We start from the raw sequence: 16,315 nt of genomic DNA, 5'->3' as shown, positions 1-16,315 counted from the left end.
TCATGACCTGGTTGAGTGTGTGTGTGCCCATGCGTGTGCATGTGTGTATAATGTAGTTCACAGTTGACAATGTTTGTATATAATTGCTGATGTATTTATATGTGAGTGCAGAATTAGTGCCTGTGGAAGTTTTCTGTATTTTGAACTCATTGAATCAAATTTGAAGGAAGGGGAAGGAGGATTGGGGTGGGGGGTGTTCGGTATGTAGGAAGAAGGACTCCTAGCAAGATTATTCTTTAGGACTATTAGTTGCGAATTCCCAGTGCCCTTTTCAAATAAATGTTAATGTTGTCACTGCACAGTTGTGTGTTTGATTTCTTTAAAGTAAATGGTTTTTTCAGATGCAAACAGGATCTGAAAATACCACCAGCATTAACCACTGACATTTAGCCACCCCCACCTACCATTACTTTACTTGCCTTGAACAGAAGGGGAGTGAGTGAAAGGATGCTACCAAGATGTAAACAGGAGGCCCAGGATTCCCAGCATGGGAGCATCCTCAGATGGGAAGGCCTGGGACATTGCTTCATTACAACGACTAGGATACAACCCCATTTCATAGAACCCACATTGAGGGAGACTTTATCTTGAGTCTGGCTTTCTTGTTCCCTTTATATCAGGACTTCCCAGGTGCATTCCAGTTTTAATTGTGAATGTCCATATCAAAATATGGAGGTAAATATGGAAGTGCCATACAGAAATATTCCCCAGCCGGTTTTGATCTGTATCATCCATTGATGCAGTTGACATGGCGACGTGCATCTCTGTGTATGCACTCTGTGAACGTGTGACTACAAACCAGTGGCCCCAACTTTGTGAAAACATCTTGGGGACATAAGAAACACAACCCCTGGCCTCTACCCTCATGGAGCTTAGTTTCCTTGAAAGAAAAGAGCACAATATGTGTGTGCAGTAAGAAACTTGCCATCCGAGCTGGACAGCACGCTCTCCAGTGCAGAGGGGCTGACTGCAGAAACCCTGAAAATGAACAGGCTTGGCTGCAAAACACCCCATCTTTCCCAGTAGAAGTGGACTTGAGCCTGGATTCATGTTGAAAACAGTGTAACATTCAAAATAGAGGGGAATGGTGGAGAATTCCAGGCAGAGGATGGAGGAGGATGGAAGAAGTGATAAAACCAGGGAAGTGGAGTTTGGTAAGGAGAGTGAAACTCATACAAGAGAAGAGCTCTTGTATGTGTCATGCCCAGTTGTTTGGAATTGATGGAAGAGTGGGGGTGGGGTGATTGTATCTTGAGCCAACTACTGTGGAGAAAGCAAGATTTTGTATATATACATTAATATGAAGAATTTATACAATGGATTGGGGAAAAAGCAACTGGAGACCAGGATACCAGTTGGTTAGGAAGCTATTAGGCTAGTTGAGGCCTGAGTGAGAGCACTGAGCATGAAGAGAAGGCTGACGCTGGGCAACCTAGGGAGGACAGAGCTTGGGTATGACAAGCAGGTCAAGACAGACTTCAGTCTTGAGCCCCAGAGGCTGGAAGAAGCATCTGTGCATCCTGTATTTCTACAGATGTGTTTCCATGGGTATACGTCTATGTGGGTGAGACCCTGTGTTTGAGAGTATCTGAGGGTAGCCTGGGAGAGCAGTCAAATCTGAACCATACCAACCCTCAGGTCTCACATTCAGCCTTTCAGTGATGAAAAGATGACCTCTCCAGTTTCTCATTAGCCCTCATACAGTACTCATAATAGGAAGGAATGAGAGAACTAAACTTTGGCGACGTTCAGAGACTTGCCTAAGTTCTCACAGACTGCTAGATCCACGTAGGCATTAACCACAGCGTCCTACCTCGGAGCCCAGACACCTCCCAGTTCCCGTGGGGGCTCATCTGTGTCCCACTGGCTCTTGGACTTCGGAGGGAACCAGGGTAATAGGAGGAATCCTGTCTTGGAGGAATCATCAGCTGGCTGATCAGTCTTTTCGCACTCAATGGAGAGTGGGAAACGCAGCACACTGAGCCATCACCTTATTTGACCTCTAGAAGACCCATTTGCTAGGGGCGGGGAGGAAGTACCCTTTCCTTTGATTCTCAGTATATCCTGTTAAACATACCAACACGTAGTCACATGGAAACCACTATCGCCCCTCCAATATGTACTGCCCTTTACTTGATGGAAATGTGTTTTTAATTCACCCAGTCAATATTCGTGAAACTTGAAAGGTTTTATTTCTTAACTACAGACAGCTTTAAGAGTCGGGATACCTGGAGCCATCACTGCCTGGGCGAATCCTCACCCAGGCTGCGAGGCGGCTGGAGGGCAGAAGAGAGGCCTTCGGGGTCAACTTTCCGCGGAGAGAGGCCCCTGCAAGCTGCGCCCTCACTGGCCCTTCTTGTGGGCGTTCTTGATGATGGCGTTTTTGAACAGCGTGACAAGGGGCGTTTGGCTCTTCTCGGAGGTCATGAACCCGCCGTAGCGCTTGTCCTTGGGCGGGCTGCCCCAGCGGAAGTGTTCCATCTTATAGGGCTCCGCGTCCTTCTTCTCGGCCGCCTCGGCCTCCGCCTCCGCCACCAGGCCATACTCCAGCTCAGCCCGGGCGGCCGCGCTCTCAGCCTGGGCCTCGGGGCCGCGCGCCTGCTCGAGCCTCTCCCCTGTCAGCTCCCTCTTGAATTCGAGGGGAAAGGCCTGGGCCGACTCGTCCTCGGCGCCGTTGGGGTACACCTTCACCGGGCGCCGCTTCTTGCCCACCGGCTTGCCCCAGCGGAAGTGTTCCATGGAGTAAGAACGCTTGTCCTCGCGCGGACCCGTCTCGCCATCATCGCCGCGGGGCCCGGGGCCTTCGCCCACCGCCACTTCCTCCTCGCGCTTCTGGGCCGCGCCCCCAACTCCGCTGCTGCTGCTACCATTCCGACGGCCGAAGCGGTCCCAGCGGAAATGGCCCATGACGTACTTCCGGGGGTTCTCAGTCAGCGGCTGCTCGTCGCCGTTGCCGGGGAACACCGGCGTCTCGGCGGAGAGGTCGGGCTTGCAGGCCCGGATGCACGCCTGCGGGAGAGGGGGCGAGCGCGTCAGGCCCCGCCCACTCCAGGCCGCGGCGTTCCTCCGCCCCTCACGCGCGCCGCCTGAGCCCTCCACTCCCTCCGCACGTGCGGGGTCGCCCACTGGGCGCCTGGGAGATTGGGCCCACTGGGCTAACTGCGGAGGATATCTGCCCACTCCCACCTCTGAGCATACCCAGACGTCTGAAGACTCAGCTCGGACAGCGCCTTTTTTGTCCGCTGGGCTCCTGGTACGCCTGCCCGGCAGCTATAACAAAATCCCCGTCCCACTCGATGGTGTACTTGCATTGTAGCTTTGTGGGTAGTCTATTCAGTAGTCGTGGCTCATGGGCTTAGTCGCTTGTCAGCATGTGGGATCTTCCCAGACCAGGGATGGAGGCCCTGTTCCCTGAATTGGCAGGCGGATTCTTAACCCCTGGATCACCAGGGAAGTCCCCATCTCTGCTTTGGAGTGACATGGCTCAGACGGTAAAGCATCTGCCTACAACGCGGGAGACCTGGGTTCGATCCCTGGGTCGGGAAGATCCCCTGGGGAAGGAAATGGCAACCCACTCCAGTACTCTTGCCTGGAAAATCCCATGGACGGTTCACGGGGTCACAAAGAGTCGGACACGACTGAGCAACTTCACTTTGTGGGTAGGGCAACCGCCCTAAACTTTATAAGCCAGATATATAGGAATTCGTCAATAAATGGTAGGTGGGTGGGAGTTGTCAGCACTTAATGAATAGTGAGTAAATAAATATGGTTCAGTTTGAGTCTGGGAAGGGCATTGGGTTGAAATTTGGGAGAAGTCTGGCTTCCAGGGCTTGTAGTTTCAATAATGCGTCAGCCGTACCCCAGTGGTCTGCAGACTTACCTCATGCCCTCCCCTAGCCATCTCCCTCCAAACTTGCCCACACCCATCTGGAATTTTCCCTGGTTCTTTCAGGTCTTGCGAGCTGATCCTGTCGTTTCCTCAATCAGTGAGCTTAGGGAGGGGGCGACTCACTTCCCTTTGCCTTTCTAACTGGATGGAAGGATAGGAAGTCAGGATTATTTCCATCACAGGGGTCATGGAGTCCTGTACATGGAGCCCTGTCTGCTTTCTGTGACTAGACAACTGAGGCACACATTTGCTTAGGAAAACGACCTTGAGGCTGCAGCCTTGAGTTTTCAGTTATTTGGGACAACAAAGGAGGAAAAAGACGGATCCCACCCACTCTGTTGATTTGGGAACTTCATACTCCAGGAATTTAGAATTATAACACTGCAGAATAGTAACAGTGGAAAACAAAAATTATCTCATACTTCGTTCCCCTGGACACATAATGGTACACAATTTCTCAGAGAGGAGAAAGGAAGTTGGTAAGGTTCCACAGCCCATTGACAGAACTGGGACTGGACTAGAACCCACAGACTCTGACCACAGCCAGTGCTTCTTCCCTGGTGAGCTCTCAACAGGCAAGACTGTGCAGTGGGTGTCTCCAAACAAGAGTGTCTTGGGTCTCTCCGAAACAGAGCTCACAGGATTCCTGGGCTCTTTACTTCTATTTTATATTCTACATGTAACCTGCTCTGTTTTTGAGAAAGTCTTTCTCCATGTTAACTCAGCTTCTCTACTGACAAAACACACAGAATGCAGTGATGTGCATTCCACCCTCGCCAGGCAGGTACAGGCAGTAGGCTGGAACTCAGTCATGGCCACCAGAAGTGTTTCTTGTAGCCTTGAGTTGGTATTGTTCCTCATTTATACTTCCCAATACAAGTAAATAATAACAAATACACACGCAAGCTATGATGACCTAGAGGGAGTTCCAGCCTGGCACAAAGGGCTTTGAGATGCTATGGAAAGGCTGCAGAAGGTCAGTCCTCGAGAAGCAGGAGGTATTTGGCACCAGTTAGTGGAAAATGGCACCTGAGTTATTCCTTCTAGAGCTGGTTTGTGGTATCTTCCTGACTTTGTAACTGGTAGCAGATATAAGGAAAGAAAAATGGAATGGAAATGGAAAGTGATATGAGGTTATCTAAAAAGGAATAATTTCAAGGCTAAAAGATTGAAAGAATAGGTAAGGTCAGTCAAGGGAGCAGTTATGGTTATTACTATGATTAGTATTGTTTATTTTAATAGTACTATCTCTAAATAGTTTAAAAGGAGTGGATCTCTATACAAGAAGACAGGGCAGGAAGTAAAGAAAATCAAGAAGACATTATGGACCAGACCCATCTCCCTGAAGCTGCTTCCTCCCTTCCTTGGTCCAATTCTTACTTCACCCTAGAGGTCTATTCCTGCCCTTGATTGAGTTAGCCATATCTCTGAAAATGAATCTCCCCTTTTGCATGCTCCTTTCTTTGTGCTGTCCCCACCCCAGTACCATCTGATACCCAAATCAAGATGGCGGCCACAGCCCACGTACCAGCAGGTTACTTTCCGTGGTGAGGTCCTGACACTGGCTACTCTCCAGGCACCAACCACGCACTTCCATGGAGGCCTGAAGCAGCAAGGCCAGCAGCAGGGCGCCCGAACGACTGCTGCACAGTCTCGGCATCTTCCAGGCAGGCTGAGGCTCTGCAGAGGCAAACAAGATGAGTGGGACCCCTGCAAGGAGCAGAACAATGTTGGCCACTCATCAGGAAGGACCATGAGCCAACATTAACAATACTCTCATTTGTGGAGCTCAAGGCTTTTTGAGGACAAGAGCAGCTCAAGGAGCAGGTTGGTGTGCAGGGTGGTCGTGTGAGTTGTAATAGAGAGGAGGGCAGTGGGACCTGGGTAAACTGCACAATTTTCCCTTTATCTCCTATTAAAAATTAAACCCCAAAGGATGTTAGGGCTGGAAGATATTTTAGGGATCATTTGGTATGACCCCTTATTTGAGAGATGAGGAAACTGAGACAGAGAGAGACAATGACTTGGGTTTTTCACAATGAGGTATGGCCAAGTTCTGAGCTTTTCTATTTCCCCATCTTCAGGAAACTAAAGTTCTAACACTCCAGATTCAAGGAGTAACTTGGGAAAGACAAAGGACTGTGAAACTCCTGCTCAAGATGGTCTACTCCTGTCCACCAGGATTCTATTATTCCTCAGAAATTCTACTTCCTATGAGTAGTAGGTTTGCATAATGGCAAATGAAACCTCTGTCCAACTGAGCCAAAACCTCAGCCAACCCAGTTTGATGTCCTGTACATAAATCACTCAGGGAATCACTATTTCCCAGACCCCTGTGACTTTGGAGATTTATTTTTAAAGTAGACCCCCATTTAAAACTAGTTCATCTCCTGAGTGCAGTATACGTCAGACCTCGTCTTGTTCTCTGAGTCTTTCAAATGTAGCCTGAAATAGCTGGACTTGAAGATGCTGTTGGTGTGGAAAGGAAGGACATGATCACACAGAGCAGAAGGGAACTACATCACATCATGAACTCCTGCCAAAGACACTTTCTCAGAGAAATCAGAAAGCACCACTGGGCAGATGCTTAATTAAAGAGGTCCAGATGCAGTAAAAGGGAGAATCAATGCTGCCTTTTGCCCTCTGTGCCCAACATTTTCCCCATCCCTCTAGCTTTCATACTGCCCTGCCACCCCTCACAAGGTCTCCCCTCCAAAATGACCCTAAGCTCTGTTACCATGCACTCCACAGTCAAATGCAGATCTTTTCAACCCAGCAGTTATGGAAGAAATCTAATTAGATAAGAAAAGAAATTTATATTAAGGTGTAGATGACTAATTGTCTCTCCTGATTTAAAAATATCTGCCCAAAGGAATCTCCTATCTGTGAAGGCATGGGCCAAATCTTTTTTAATAGGGACAGCTTTGGAAGTGAAATTTCCCCCTGGCTCTCATTGTCTGCTTCAGGAAGCCACTTCCTTCTCTCTGTCCCACCCCACTCCTTTTCCCAAAAGCTGAGCTGAAAGGGCTCCCTTCTGAATGGTTGCCAAGCACAGCCCAAGTGTTTTCAGAGCAGCCATTAGATGGTGCTGGTAGCCAGTGAGCTGGCCTATCTGCATCACAGGATAACTAGAACATTGGTCAACCTGGTGTCCTGTTGTGACCGAGGACAGGATGCTCCTGTTGTAGACTTTTGGTGCTCCAGTTCAAGTACAAAGCCTGAATTTGATGGACAAGGTAATTTATGTTAAATCTCTGAGACCACACAGCACATTTTGGTCAGAAAAAATGCCCAAGTTTAAAAGAGAAGCAGAAAAGTGGTAGTTTTATATTACTATGTTGTTGTTGTTGTTATTGTTTAGTCACTAAGTTGTGTCCAACTCTTGCAAACTCATGGACTGTAGCCCCTCAGGCTCCTCTGTCTATAGAATTCTCCAGGCAAGAATAACTAAAGTGGGTTGCCATGCCCTCCTCCAGGGAATCTTCCCAATCCAGGGATCCAACCCAAGCCTCCTGCATCTCCTACATTGGCAATTGGGTTTTTGTGTGTTTTTTTGTTTGTTTGTTTGTTTGTTTGTTTTTTTAACCAAGGCAATGGCAACCCACTCCAGTACTCTTGCCTGGCAAATCCCATGGACAGAGGAGCCTGGTAGGCTGCAGTCCATGGGGTCGCTAAGAGTTGGACACGACTGAGCGACTTCACTTTCGCTTTTCACTTTCATGCATTGGAGAAGGAAATGGCAACCCACTCCAGTATTCTTGGCTGGAGAATCCCAGGGATGGGGGAGCCTGGTGGGCTGCCGTCTATGGGGTCGCACAGAGTCGGACACGACTGAAGGGACTTAGCAGCAGCAGCAGCAGCCACCCAGGAAGCCTTATATACTATGGACAAGTGTAAAATAGCATCTTAGTAGAGAAGAAAGTAAGGAGAAGGCAATGACACCCCACTCCATTACTCTTGCCTAGAAAATCCCATGAATGGAGGAGCCTGGTAGGCTGCAGTCCATGAGGTCGCTAGGAGTTGGACACGACTGGGCGACTTCCCTTTCACTTTTCACTTTCATGCATTGGAGAAGGAAATGGCAACCCACTCCAGTATTCTTGCCTGGAAAATCCCAGGGATGCAGGAGCCTGGTGGGCTGCCATCTATGGGGTCGCACAGAGTCAGACACGACTGAAGCAACTTAGCAGCAGCAGCAGAGAAGAAAGTAAAGTCATACAGGTCTGACAATCCCCTCGACTATATTTCAATTCTTCTCAAAATTGGCCATTCTGGGATGACTTCCATTTTCTAAAAACCTACCTCATGATATCAGACCTTCCTGAAAAGTCTCAGACAGTGTTTCCTCTCTTGCCCCATGGGCTATATAATACAACACGATAACATCCTCACTCCCCACCTCTCAGAGCTGAAATCTTCTGCTAAAAAATTAGTTAACTTCCTGAAAGCAACTTATCTTCTTTCTGTTCATGTATATTTTGTATTTTTCTACAATAAACAAATATTACATTGTCATGTTTTTAAAGCAATAAAGTAATAGGTAGATGTCAAATGTGCTTTTTTAAGTAAGGAGTGTCAAATAATTGAAAGCTTGGAAAAATAAATATAAACTTGTAATTTGCTAATCTTGACATTAACTTTATAATAGAACTACACTAATTAGGAATTCGTATGTGTTGATGAATTCTCTATGAGCTAAACAAAACATATTTTGTTTTATTTAATTTCATTTTTAATATTCTTTTCCATTATGGCTTATCACATGATATTGAATACAGTAAGACTTTGTTGTTTAATCCATCCTATATATAATAGTTTGCCTCTGCTAATCCCACACTCCCAATCCTTCTGTCCCCCACCCCCCTCTAAAATTGGCCCTCTAAAATTGCACACTGGCCATGCCAGTCTGTAAAGATTAGAGGAACAGAGATGCAGAGTTTCGTCCTGGCACCATGATACACACCCATCAAGTCCTAAAACAATGTCAAAGGAATATTACATCATTAAATAAACCATGATCTATAGATCTTAACACAAGACAAGTGCTTCTTCCAGCACCTCTGTGAGAACCACCAGCTCCCCTTTATACACGAAGAATTTGGGGGATCCAAATGCTCTGCAGACTCTCCCTCCCTCACTGGGAACCCACCTTGCCTGAGCCTGCGTCTTGTCTGAGCTTCCATCGCCTCCTACGGCTGCTGCTGCTGCCCTGCGCTCTAAGGTCTGCAGTATTGGAGGTCCGTTCTGCGGTCCTATTGAGAGCAGGGTGGTTCAGGACCGTGGACAGTTCCCATCCGGGCCACCTCTTTTTAACACCAGCAGCTCATGTAGAGCAGACGGTGTCATTCTCTTAAGCGCAGCCACGTCGGGGGCGCTAAGGTGGGCAGGGAAACGAAGTTTCAGAAATCTAAATTCAAAGAAGTCTGGAACGCAGGGAGTTTGTTGTCACTTTTAGCCTCTTCTCTTCTGCCCCCGTTTCCAACATCAATTTACGCTAGAGTATATGGTATCTTTTAAGAAGTGACACCTACCCGGCAAATCAGAAGTCCCAAAAGACTGGGTCTCCTGGAATCTCCCCAGAACAGGGGTAGGACTCCTCAGGAGTCCCTCTCCCCGGGACAGACGCGGCCTCCAGCTTCTGAAAGGCACCACTTTCAGCGTCGCTGCGGCTCTCCGGCCGTCCAGAGAGGCTGGTCCTCGCCGCTCCGCTGCCAGCGGCTTCCCACGCCGCGCCCAGCACAGAAAGTTTTCAAAGAATTCAGGACGGCGGCAAGACAAAAGATGCCTTTGAGATCGGAGCTGGGCGACAGCATCCCGAGGCCCCCGGAGCAGGGGGTCCGGGGATAAGATTGAGGTTCCCCGCCGCTGCGCCCTTACCTGTCACGGGGAAGCTGCCTCGGGCGGCTCCCGCTGCGCCGGGGCGAGGATGTTCAGCGGCCTCTCGGTCACTTTTCTTCCCTTCGTTCTCTTCCGTCGCGCCGTCTTGTCCTACTCGCTCTCCGCGGTCTTTATATACTTGCGGGGCCCGCCCGGGTGGGCGCTAGACGTTGAGTGGACTTCCCGGCAGCTGCAACGTAACAGGCAACTCCCCCGTCCATAGGAAGGGGGAGCCGTGGGGGCGCGGGAGGGGGTTTCCAGGTAGGGGCTGAGCTGGAGAGCAGACGTGCCCGGAAAGGGGTCTGGATCTCTGTCCCCTGGAGGCTGGAATTAACACTCTCTTGCTGAAGGACACACCTGGCAGCCGTCAGGAAAGAACTTAATTAAGGATGGTTTTGGGTCTCCAGTTAGGGTGAGCGGGAGGCTTAGCACCCCGGTGTGGGGCTGGCCTGGCCGGGCTGGCTGAGATCATTAACGAGAGGGCAAAGTTACCTGTGTGCCTGCTTGGGCTGGCATCTGCCTCTTTCGCATTTGGAGGTAAATATCACCACCCAGGGAGTGCGTCTGTGATGCCTCTGATATCCCCAACGTTTGGAAACTGTGATGAGAAAATATCAGGAGTCGTCACAATCCCTGTGGTACAGGTTGGAGGGCCCCAATGTCAAGCCAGGGAGGAAAGAATGGCACTCAAACCTGCAATGGAAGAGTCTCTACCTTAACCTGGAGTAAAGAACCAAAAACAAATTGTGGGAAGCAGTGGGGGTGAACAGGAGTGCTGGAACTAAACTGAACTTCAGAAAGGTTCTTGCTTAATGTGTCATTTGCAGGAAATTTCTTTATTCCCAGATGCTCTTTTGGACTCCAGGATACCCTAGAGAATTTCTGGTTGGCAACATTGGCTTTATACTCAGCAATCCTTTTCTTTGGGGTCACAAGAGAGATTCACGCTCCTTAACAGTTAAATAAGGTATTATTACCTGGCCTTGGCCTCTTTCCAGGGTCATCTCTTACCTCTTGTATCCTGGCACTTTGACCATTCACAACATTCCCATTCCCATAAACACTATTTTCTCAAGCCATCACCTCTTTGTCTATGCTATTCCCTCCTAAAACACCCTTTCTCCTTCCAACCACCTGGGGAAAATTAGACTCTTGCATTAAGATTTAGCTTATCCATCATCACCAGTTCCCTGAAGGTCTCCTTGGTCAGTTGTCCTTCCAAGGCATGAAACATGATCATCTCTGTTTTCCAGAGAAGCCCACACTCATCTCATCTGTGTATGTAGCTTGCATAGCTGGAACAAATTCCACTCTGTTTTCCATCTTTCCTCTTCCAGCCACTCCTGCCCCACCCCTGCCACTGCCAGGCTTATGAGCCCTCTCAATTAGAGATTCTCATTTTTCTCTGTACTATTTTTATAACTTTAAGAGGCAGCTGATGGTAGCAAAAGAGCCAGACCGGGAAAAGTTCAGATTGACCCAGCTTCTGTCCTGCTCTGTCAGTTGGGTTCTTAATTACACGCAGCAGAACCAACTTCAGGGTATGTAAACTGACAGACCATTGAATCACATTTAGAATCACTGGGAAGGCTGGGCAACCAGGATCCAAAAATGGGCAGAGAAAAAGGGTGGCTGGAATCATGGCCACTGGTCGGATCCAATGAGAAAGACAAACAGACCACTACTGGGAACAAGAGGCCACAAGTCAGGCATTGGACACAGATGTCACTTCTATGTCCAGGTTGATGTGATGTGATGTAATGTGAAGTCGCTCAGTCTTTCCCAACTCTTTGTGACCCCATGGATAGTAGCCTGCACCAAGCTCTTCCATCCATGGGATTTTCAAGGCAAGAGTACTGGAGTGGGTTGCCATTTCCTTCTCCAGGGAATCTTCCCAACCCAGGGATCGAACCCAGGTCTCTCACATTGTAGACAGATGCTTTCCTGTCTAAGCCACCAGGTTGCTGCTGCTGCTGCTGCTAAGTCACTTCAGTCGTGTCCGACTCTGTGCGACCCCATAGATGGCAGCCCACCAGGCTCCGCCATGCCTGGGATTCTCCAGGCAAGAACACTGGAGTGGGTTGCCATTTCCTTCTTCAATGCATGAAAGTGAAAAGTGAAAAGGGAAAGGGAAGTCGCTCAGTCATGTTCGACTCTTAGAGACCCCATGGACTGCAGCCTACCAGGCTCCTCCATCCATGGGATTTTGCAGGCAAGAGTACTAGAGTGGGGTGCCATTGCTATTCCCATTTTGACTGATGTCACCAGAAAGGATGTCACCGCCCTTGCTTCATTGTATCACTAGCTCCTCTTTGAAAGCCTGGAGCAGGTGCTTCTGATTATCTGAGATGATAATATGATTTACCCCTCTCTTCTCCGATAAGGTGGTAAATTACATTGTTGATTTTTAGTGTTGTACCTACCATGCATTCCTGTTCTATGAGCCCAATTTGATTATGATGTGCTATCATTATGTAGCATTGGGTTCAGTTTACTAATATTTTATCTAGTATTTTTGCATCTATGTTTATGAGATCAACCTGTAATTTTCCTTTCTTGTAAGATTCCTGTTAGGTTTTGGTGTCAAAATTATGCTGTCTTTCTAAAACAAGTTGGAAATCCCTCCACTGACTCCCATTTTTTCTAATTTAATAGAAGACTTTGTATACAATGGTGTTTATCTCTTCCTTAAATGTTTTCCCAAACATTTGTTTTGTTAGTGGTCCCATCTAGGTCTTTAAGGTTGCTTGTTTGTTGAATGGTTTTAAACTACAGATTCAATTATTTAAATAACACTATTCCAATTGTCTATTTCTCTTTGTGTAAGTTTAGTACTTCTAAGTATTTGTCCATTTCACTTAAATTTTTAAAATATTTTGGCTTGAAATTTTTATTATATCTTCTTATTATCATCTTAGTATCTATGGAATCTCTAGGTCCTCTTTTATCTCTAATACTGGTAATTTATTAATATGTCTTCTCTCTTTTATATTTATTTTATTAAGGCTTACAATTTTATTAGTATTTTTAAAGAATGAATTTCAATGTTGATGATATTCTGTTACATTTACTTTTTTCTATTTTCAAAATTTCTACTTTATTATGATTTCTTACCGTCTAATTTCTAATTAACTACTCTTTCTATTCTCTTGAGTTGGATATTATAGATAAATGTTTTTACTTAGATAATTGATATTCAACCTTCCTCTTCTTTTTGACATGTGTATTCATGGCTATAAATTTCTAAGTATAGCTCCAGTTGCATCTCACAAGTTTTGATATATCATATTTTTACTACCATTTAATTTAAAATATTTTGTTTTCATTGAAATATCTTAATTGACCTATAGGTTATTGAGAAGTGCTCTGTTTAACTTTCAAACATTGGGGGTTTTTTAGATCTGTTTTGAAACTACATTTTAGCATAATTCCTCTGTGGTCAAAGAACATACTTTGCTTCTAGTCCCTTGAAATTCGGGGAGCTGCTTAATGGATGAACATATGGTCCGTTTTGATTAATGCTTTGTGTAAACTTCAAAAGAATATGTATTATATGATTGCTCAAATATTCTATATCCTTTCTATACCTATTTTCTTTCTGATTATTTATCATCTTAATTCATTAGTTACTAATAGATATATGTTTTTTAAGTCTCCCCATTAATCTTGTGAATTTAACTACTTCTACTTTTGATCCTGGCTTTAAAAAAAAAAACTCTTTCCAGATATCTAATGGTGAATAGGAGCAGTGGTGGAGGGTAATATAGGACCTAGGGTAAAGATGGCAGAGAGTTACTAGAACATGGTTGCATGCTGATGGGAATAATAGTAGAGAAGGGAAAACTGATGCTGCAGATGAGAGTCAGAAAAACCAAGTGATCCAAGTCTTAAGTAGAGTGAGGTTCAGAGGAAGAACCTGGCCTCCCAACAGTGGAATGCTTTCCTTTTCCAAAATAGAATATAGACACAGGAGACTTGTAAGAAAAGCCATGGGAAGATGAGTGATTCTGTACCAAAGACTTTACCTTTTAACCCAGAATTTCATGAGGAAATATCTGACAGTTATCCTAAATGCTGTCTAAGACTATTCACACAACGTTCATAATAGCAATGAAATGAAATACACTAAACATCTAGGGTGTAATTATAAAAACAGTATACTTATAAAAATTATAGTAAAGCTATGCAATGGAGTACTTTGCAGTTATTCAAAATAAAGTAGATGTTTAGACAAAAAGTAACTACTGTATGTTGAGGGGAGGAAACATGATAAAGCATAAATATACAGTTGACCCTTTGCTGCACAGGTCCACTTATACTCCTATTTTTTTAAGTAAATATGTACTACTGTCCTACATGATCATGGTTAGACCATGGCAGTGGGACTGCAGATAGGGGTAGCTAACTGTGGAACTTGAACATCTGTGGATTTTGGTATCTGAGTGGGTCCTAGAACCAATTGTCCACGGAAATGGAGGGAATGACTGTAAATACAGAGAGATAGAAATAGAGAAAAAATTAAAAGATACCAGAGTGTTAATAATGGTTGTTCTGGTTATTTAATACTAGATCACAACCTACCCCCAAAACTTGATGGGTTTTTTGTTTGTTTGTTTGTTTGTTTTGCTAAGGCCCAATTTTATTTATTTATTTGGTTTTAACATTTTGGCCACATGGCACGTGGGACCTTCCCTGACCAGGGATTGAACCCACATGCCCTGCATTGGAAGTGCAGAGTCTTAATCACTGAACCTCCAAGGAAGTCCAATGTGATGGCTTTAAACAACATTTATTTTGCTCACACATCTGCAGTATGGCTAAGGTTTGGCAGGGCCAACACATCCCTGCTCTACTTGGCATCAGCTTGGGCAGCTCAAAGCCTGGCTTCTATAAATCATCTGAAGCCACTCACTCACATAACTGGTTCCTGACTGGGAAGACTCAGCTGGGGGCAAGGAGAGCTGGGGATCCTCAGACATTTCTATCTCCATGCAGTCTGGCCATGTGACCTCTTCAGCATGCCTTAGGGGAGCTAGAGTGCTTCCACAGAGCCTCAAGCCTCCCAAGCATGCATCAGGAAGTGACTTGCTCTGCTGGCTAGAGGGAGTTAGCAAGGGCTTCCCCAAGAAGGGGATGCTGAAGTGGGTTGAGTCTTGATACAGTCTGTCACCGGGATGAAGACAGGAAAGTCATTCCAGGCAGAAGGAACAGCATGTGCAAAGGCCTCAAGGCAGAAAAAGCCTTATGTTCACAGAATGCTGGTACAGGTGGTAGAGGGAGAGAGGGAAAAGACTGGAAACAGTCAGAGGCCAGAGGCAAGGAGCTGGGGACCATTCAGCGACTGGGTCAAAGGAGCTGCAGGACCAGCTTTCTGTGGCAGTGAGGAGGATGATCAGAGGAGTGGGAGCCTGGAGCCAGCAGGGGGTGATCCAGAGTCCAGTGCTCTGCTCCAGGGCCTGGGGACCAGTCCAGCCGGCAGTGGGAGCAGTAGGGCAGAAGAATTGACAGAGGCAGCTTCATGAACTACTTAAGAGGTGGCATCAGTGTCAGGTGAGAAGTCATGGACACTCTCCCCATCTGAGGTCGCATGGATGGCACAATGTGGTGTCAGGGTTAAGAACACAGCTCTGGGGAGCTGAGCCCAGCTGATCAACATGATCACAGACGTGCAGCTCACCATCTTTGCCAACATGCTGGGCATGTCGTTCTTCCTGCTTGTCGTTCTCTATCACCACGTGGCCGTCAACAATCCCAAGAAGCAGGAATGAAAGTGGCGCTTTCTCTGCCCCCAGAGTTCCAGGACATAGTCTGAGGCAAGATGGGAGGGTGTGAGGGGCCTTCACACTTCACTTCATCCCTTCGACACATCACAACATACAGAGCAACTCCACCTGGATTTTTCCAAACAACTTTTATTTCCTGAAAGTCTTCCTTAACCCTATGGAACAAGAAGCTGCCACTGAATAGGACCCAGTATAGGGGCTACTTTCTTTTCTACTACCCCAACAAATATAAAAATATAGATTTTTGTGTGTGTGTGTGTGGTGCCAAAAAAAAAAAAAAAAAAGCACAGCTCTGAAGCCAGAACGACTGGTCCTAATTCTGTTCACCCACTGCCTAGCTGTGGGTGGCTTGGAGCAAATTCCCAGCTTCTCTATATTAGGTGTTCTATCTGCAAAATGAGAGAAATGACTGCTCCCGCCCATGTGGCTGTCATGTGGCTGAAAAGAGGTGATACATGTAAAGATGGTAGAGCAGGGCCTGGCGTTAGTTAGCCCTTATCCTTATTATCATGGACTCGCTGGTGACAAGAGAAACTGCCTGGGTGGGAGGAAGGAGGGAGGAGGAGGGAGGGAGGGAGAGAGGGGAAGAGGGAAGGAAGAAGGGAAGGAGCGAAAGATGGAAGGAGACCGGAACCGACATGAGTCTTTGGCGGAGAGCAGATGTGTTGTTCGGAGGGCTTGCAGTGAGGATTCCTGGGGCGGGATGATGCGTCTACACCTGGCTGTGGGCATAGGGCCAGGGCTCCTCTCGTCACCCCAGCTTCTC

General features: G+C 46.7%; 2 protein-coding genes across 2 annotated transcripts; one reads left to right on the top strand and one right to left on the bottom strand.

Annotated features, from left to right (window-relative positions):
- Window positions 1-2,177: 2,177 nt before the first annotated feature.
- On the bottom strand, window positions 2,178-5,589 carry POMC (proopiomelanocortin). Its single transcript, XM_055539153.1, has 2 exons — window positions 5,418-5,589; window positions 2,178-3,009 (listed from the first exon to the last, which is right to left on the bottom strand). Exons 1-2 carry the CDS (start codon window positions 5,547-5,549, stop codon window positions 2,344-2,346), a joined length of 798 nt encoding a protein of 265 aa, XP_055395128.1. The 5' UTR covers window positions 5,550-5,589; the 3' UTR covers window positions 2,178-2,343.
- Window positions 5,590-15,420: 9,831 nt separating this feature from the next.
- Window positions 15,421-15,534, top strand: LOC129622508 (dolichyl-diphosphooligosaccharide--protein glycosyltransferase subunit 4-like). The gene has a single exon (XM_055539152.1). It carries the CDS (start codon window positions 15,421-15,423, stop codon window positions 15,532-15,534), a length of 114 nt encoding a protein of 37 aa, XP_055395127.1.
- Window positions 15,535-16,315: the final 781 nt, after the last annotated feature.

The sequence above is a fragment of the Bubalus kerabau genome, chromosome 11, assembly GCF_029407905.1.
Source record: "Bubalus kerabau isolate K-KA32 ecotype Philippines breed swamp buffalo chromosome 11, PCC_UOA_SB_1v2, whole genome shotgun sequence".
NCBI lineage: Eukaryota > Metazoa > Chordata > Mammalia > Artiodactyla > Bovidae > Bubalus > Bubalus kerabau.
The sequence above is the reverse complement of the archived record's forward strand: the minus strand, read 5'-3'. Positions and strand labels throughout refer to the sequence as shown.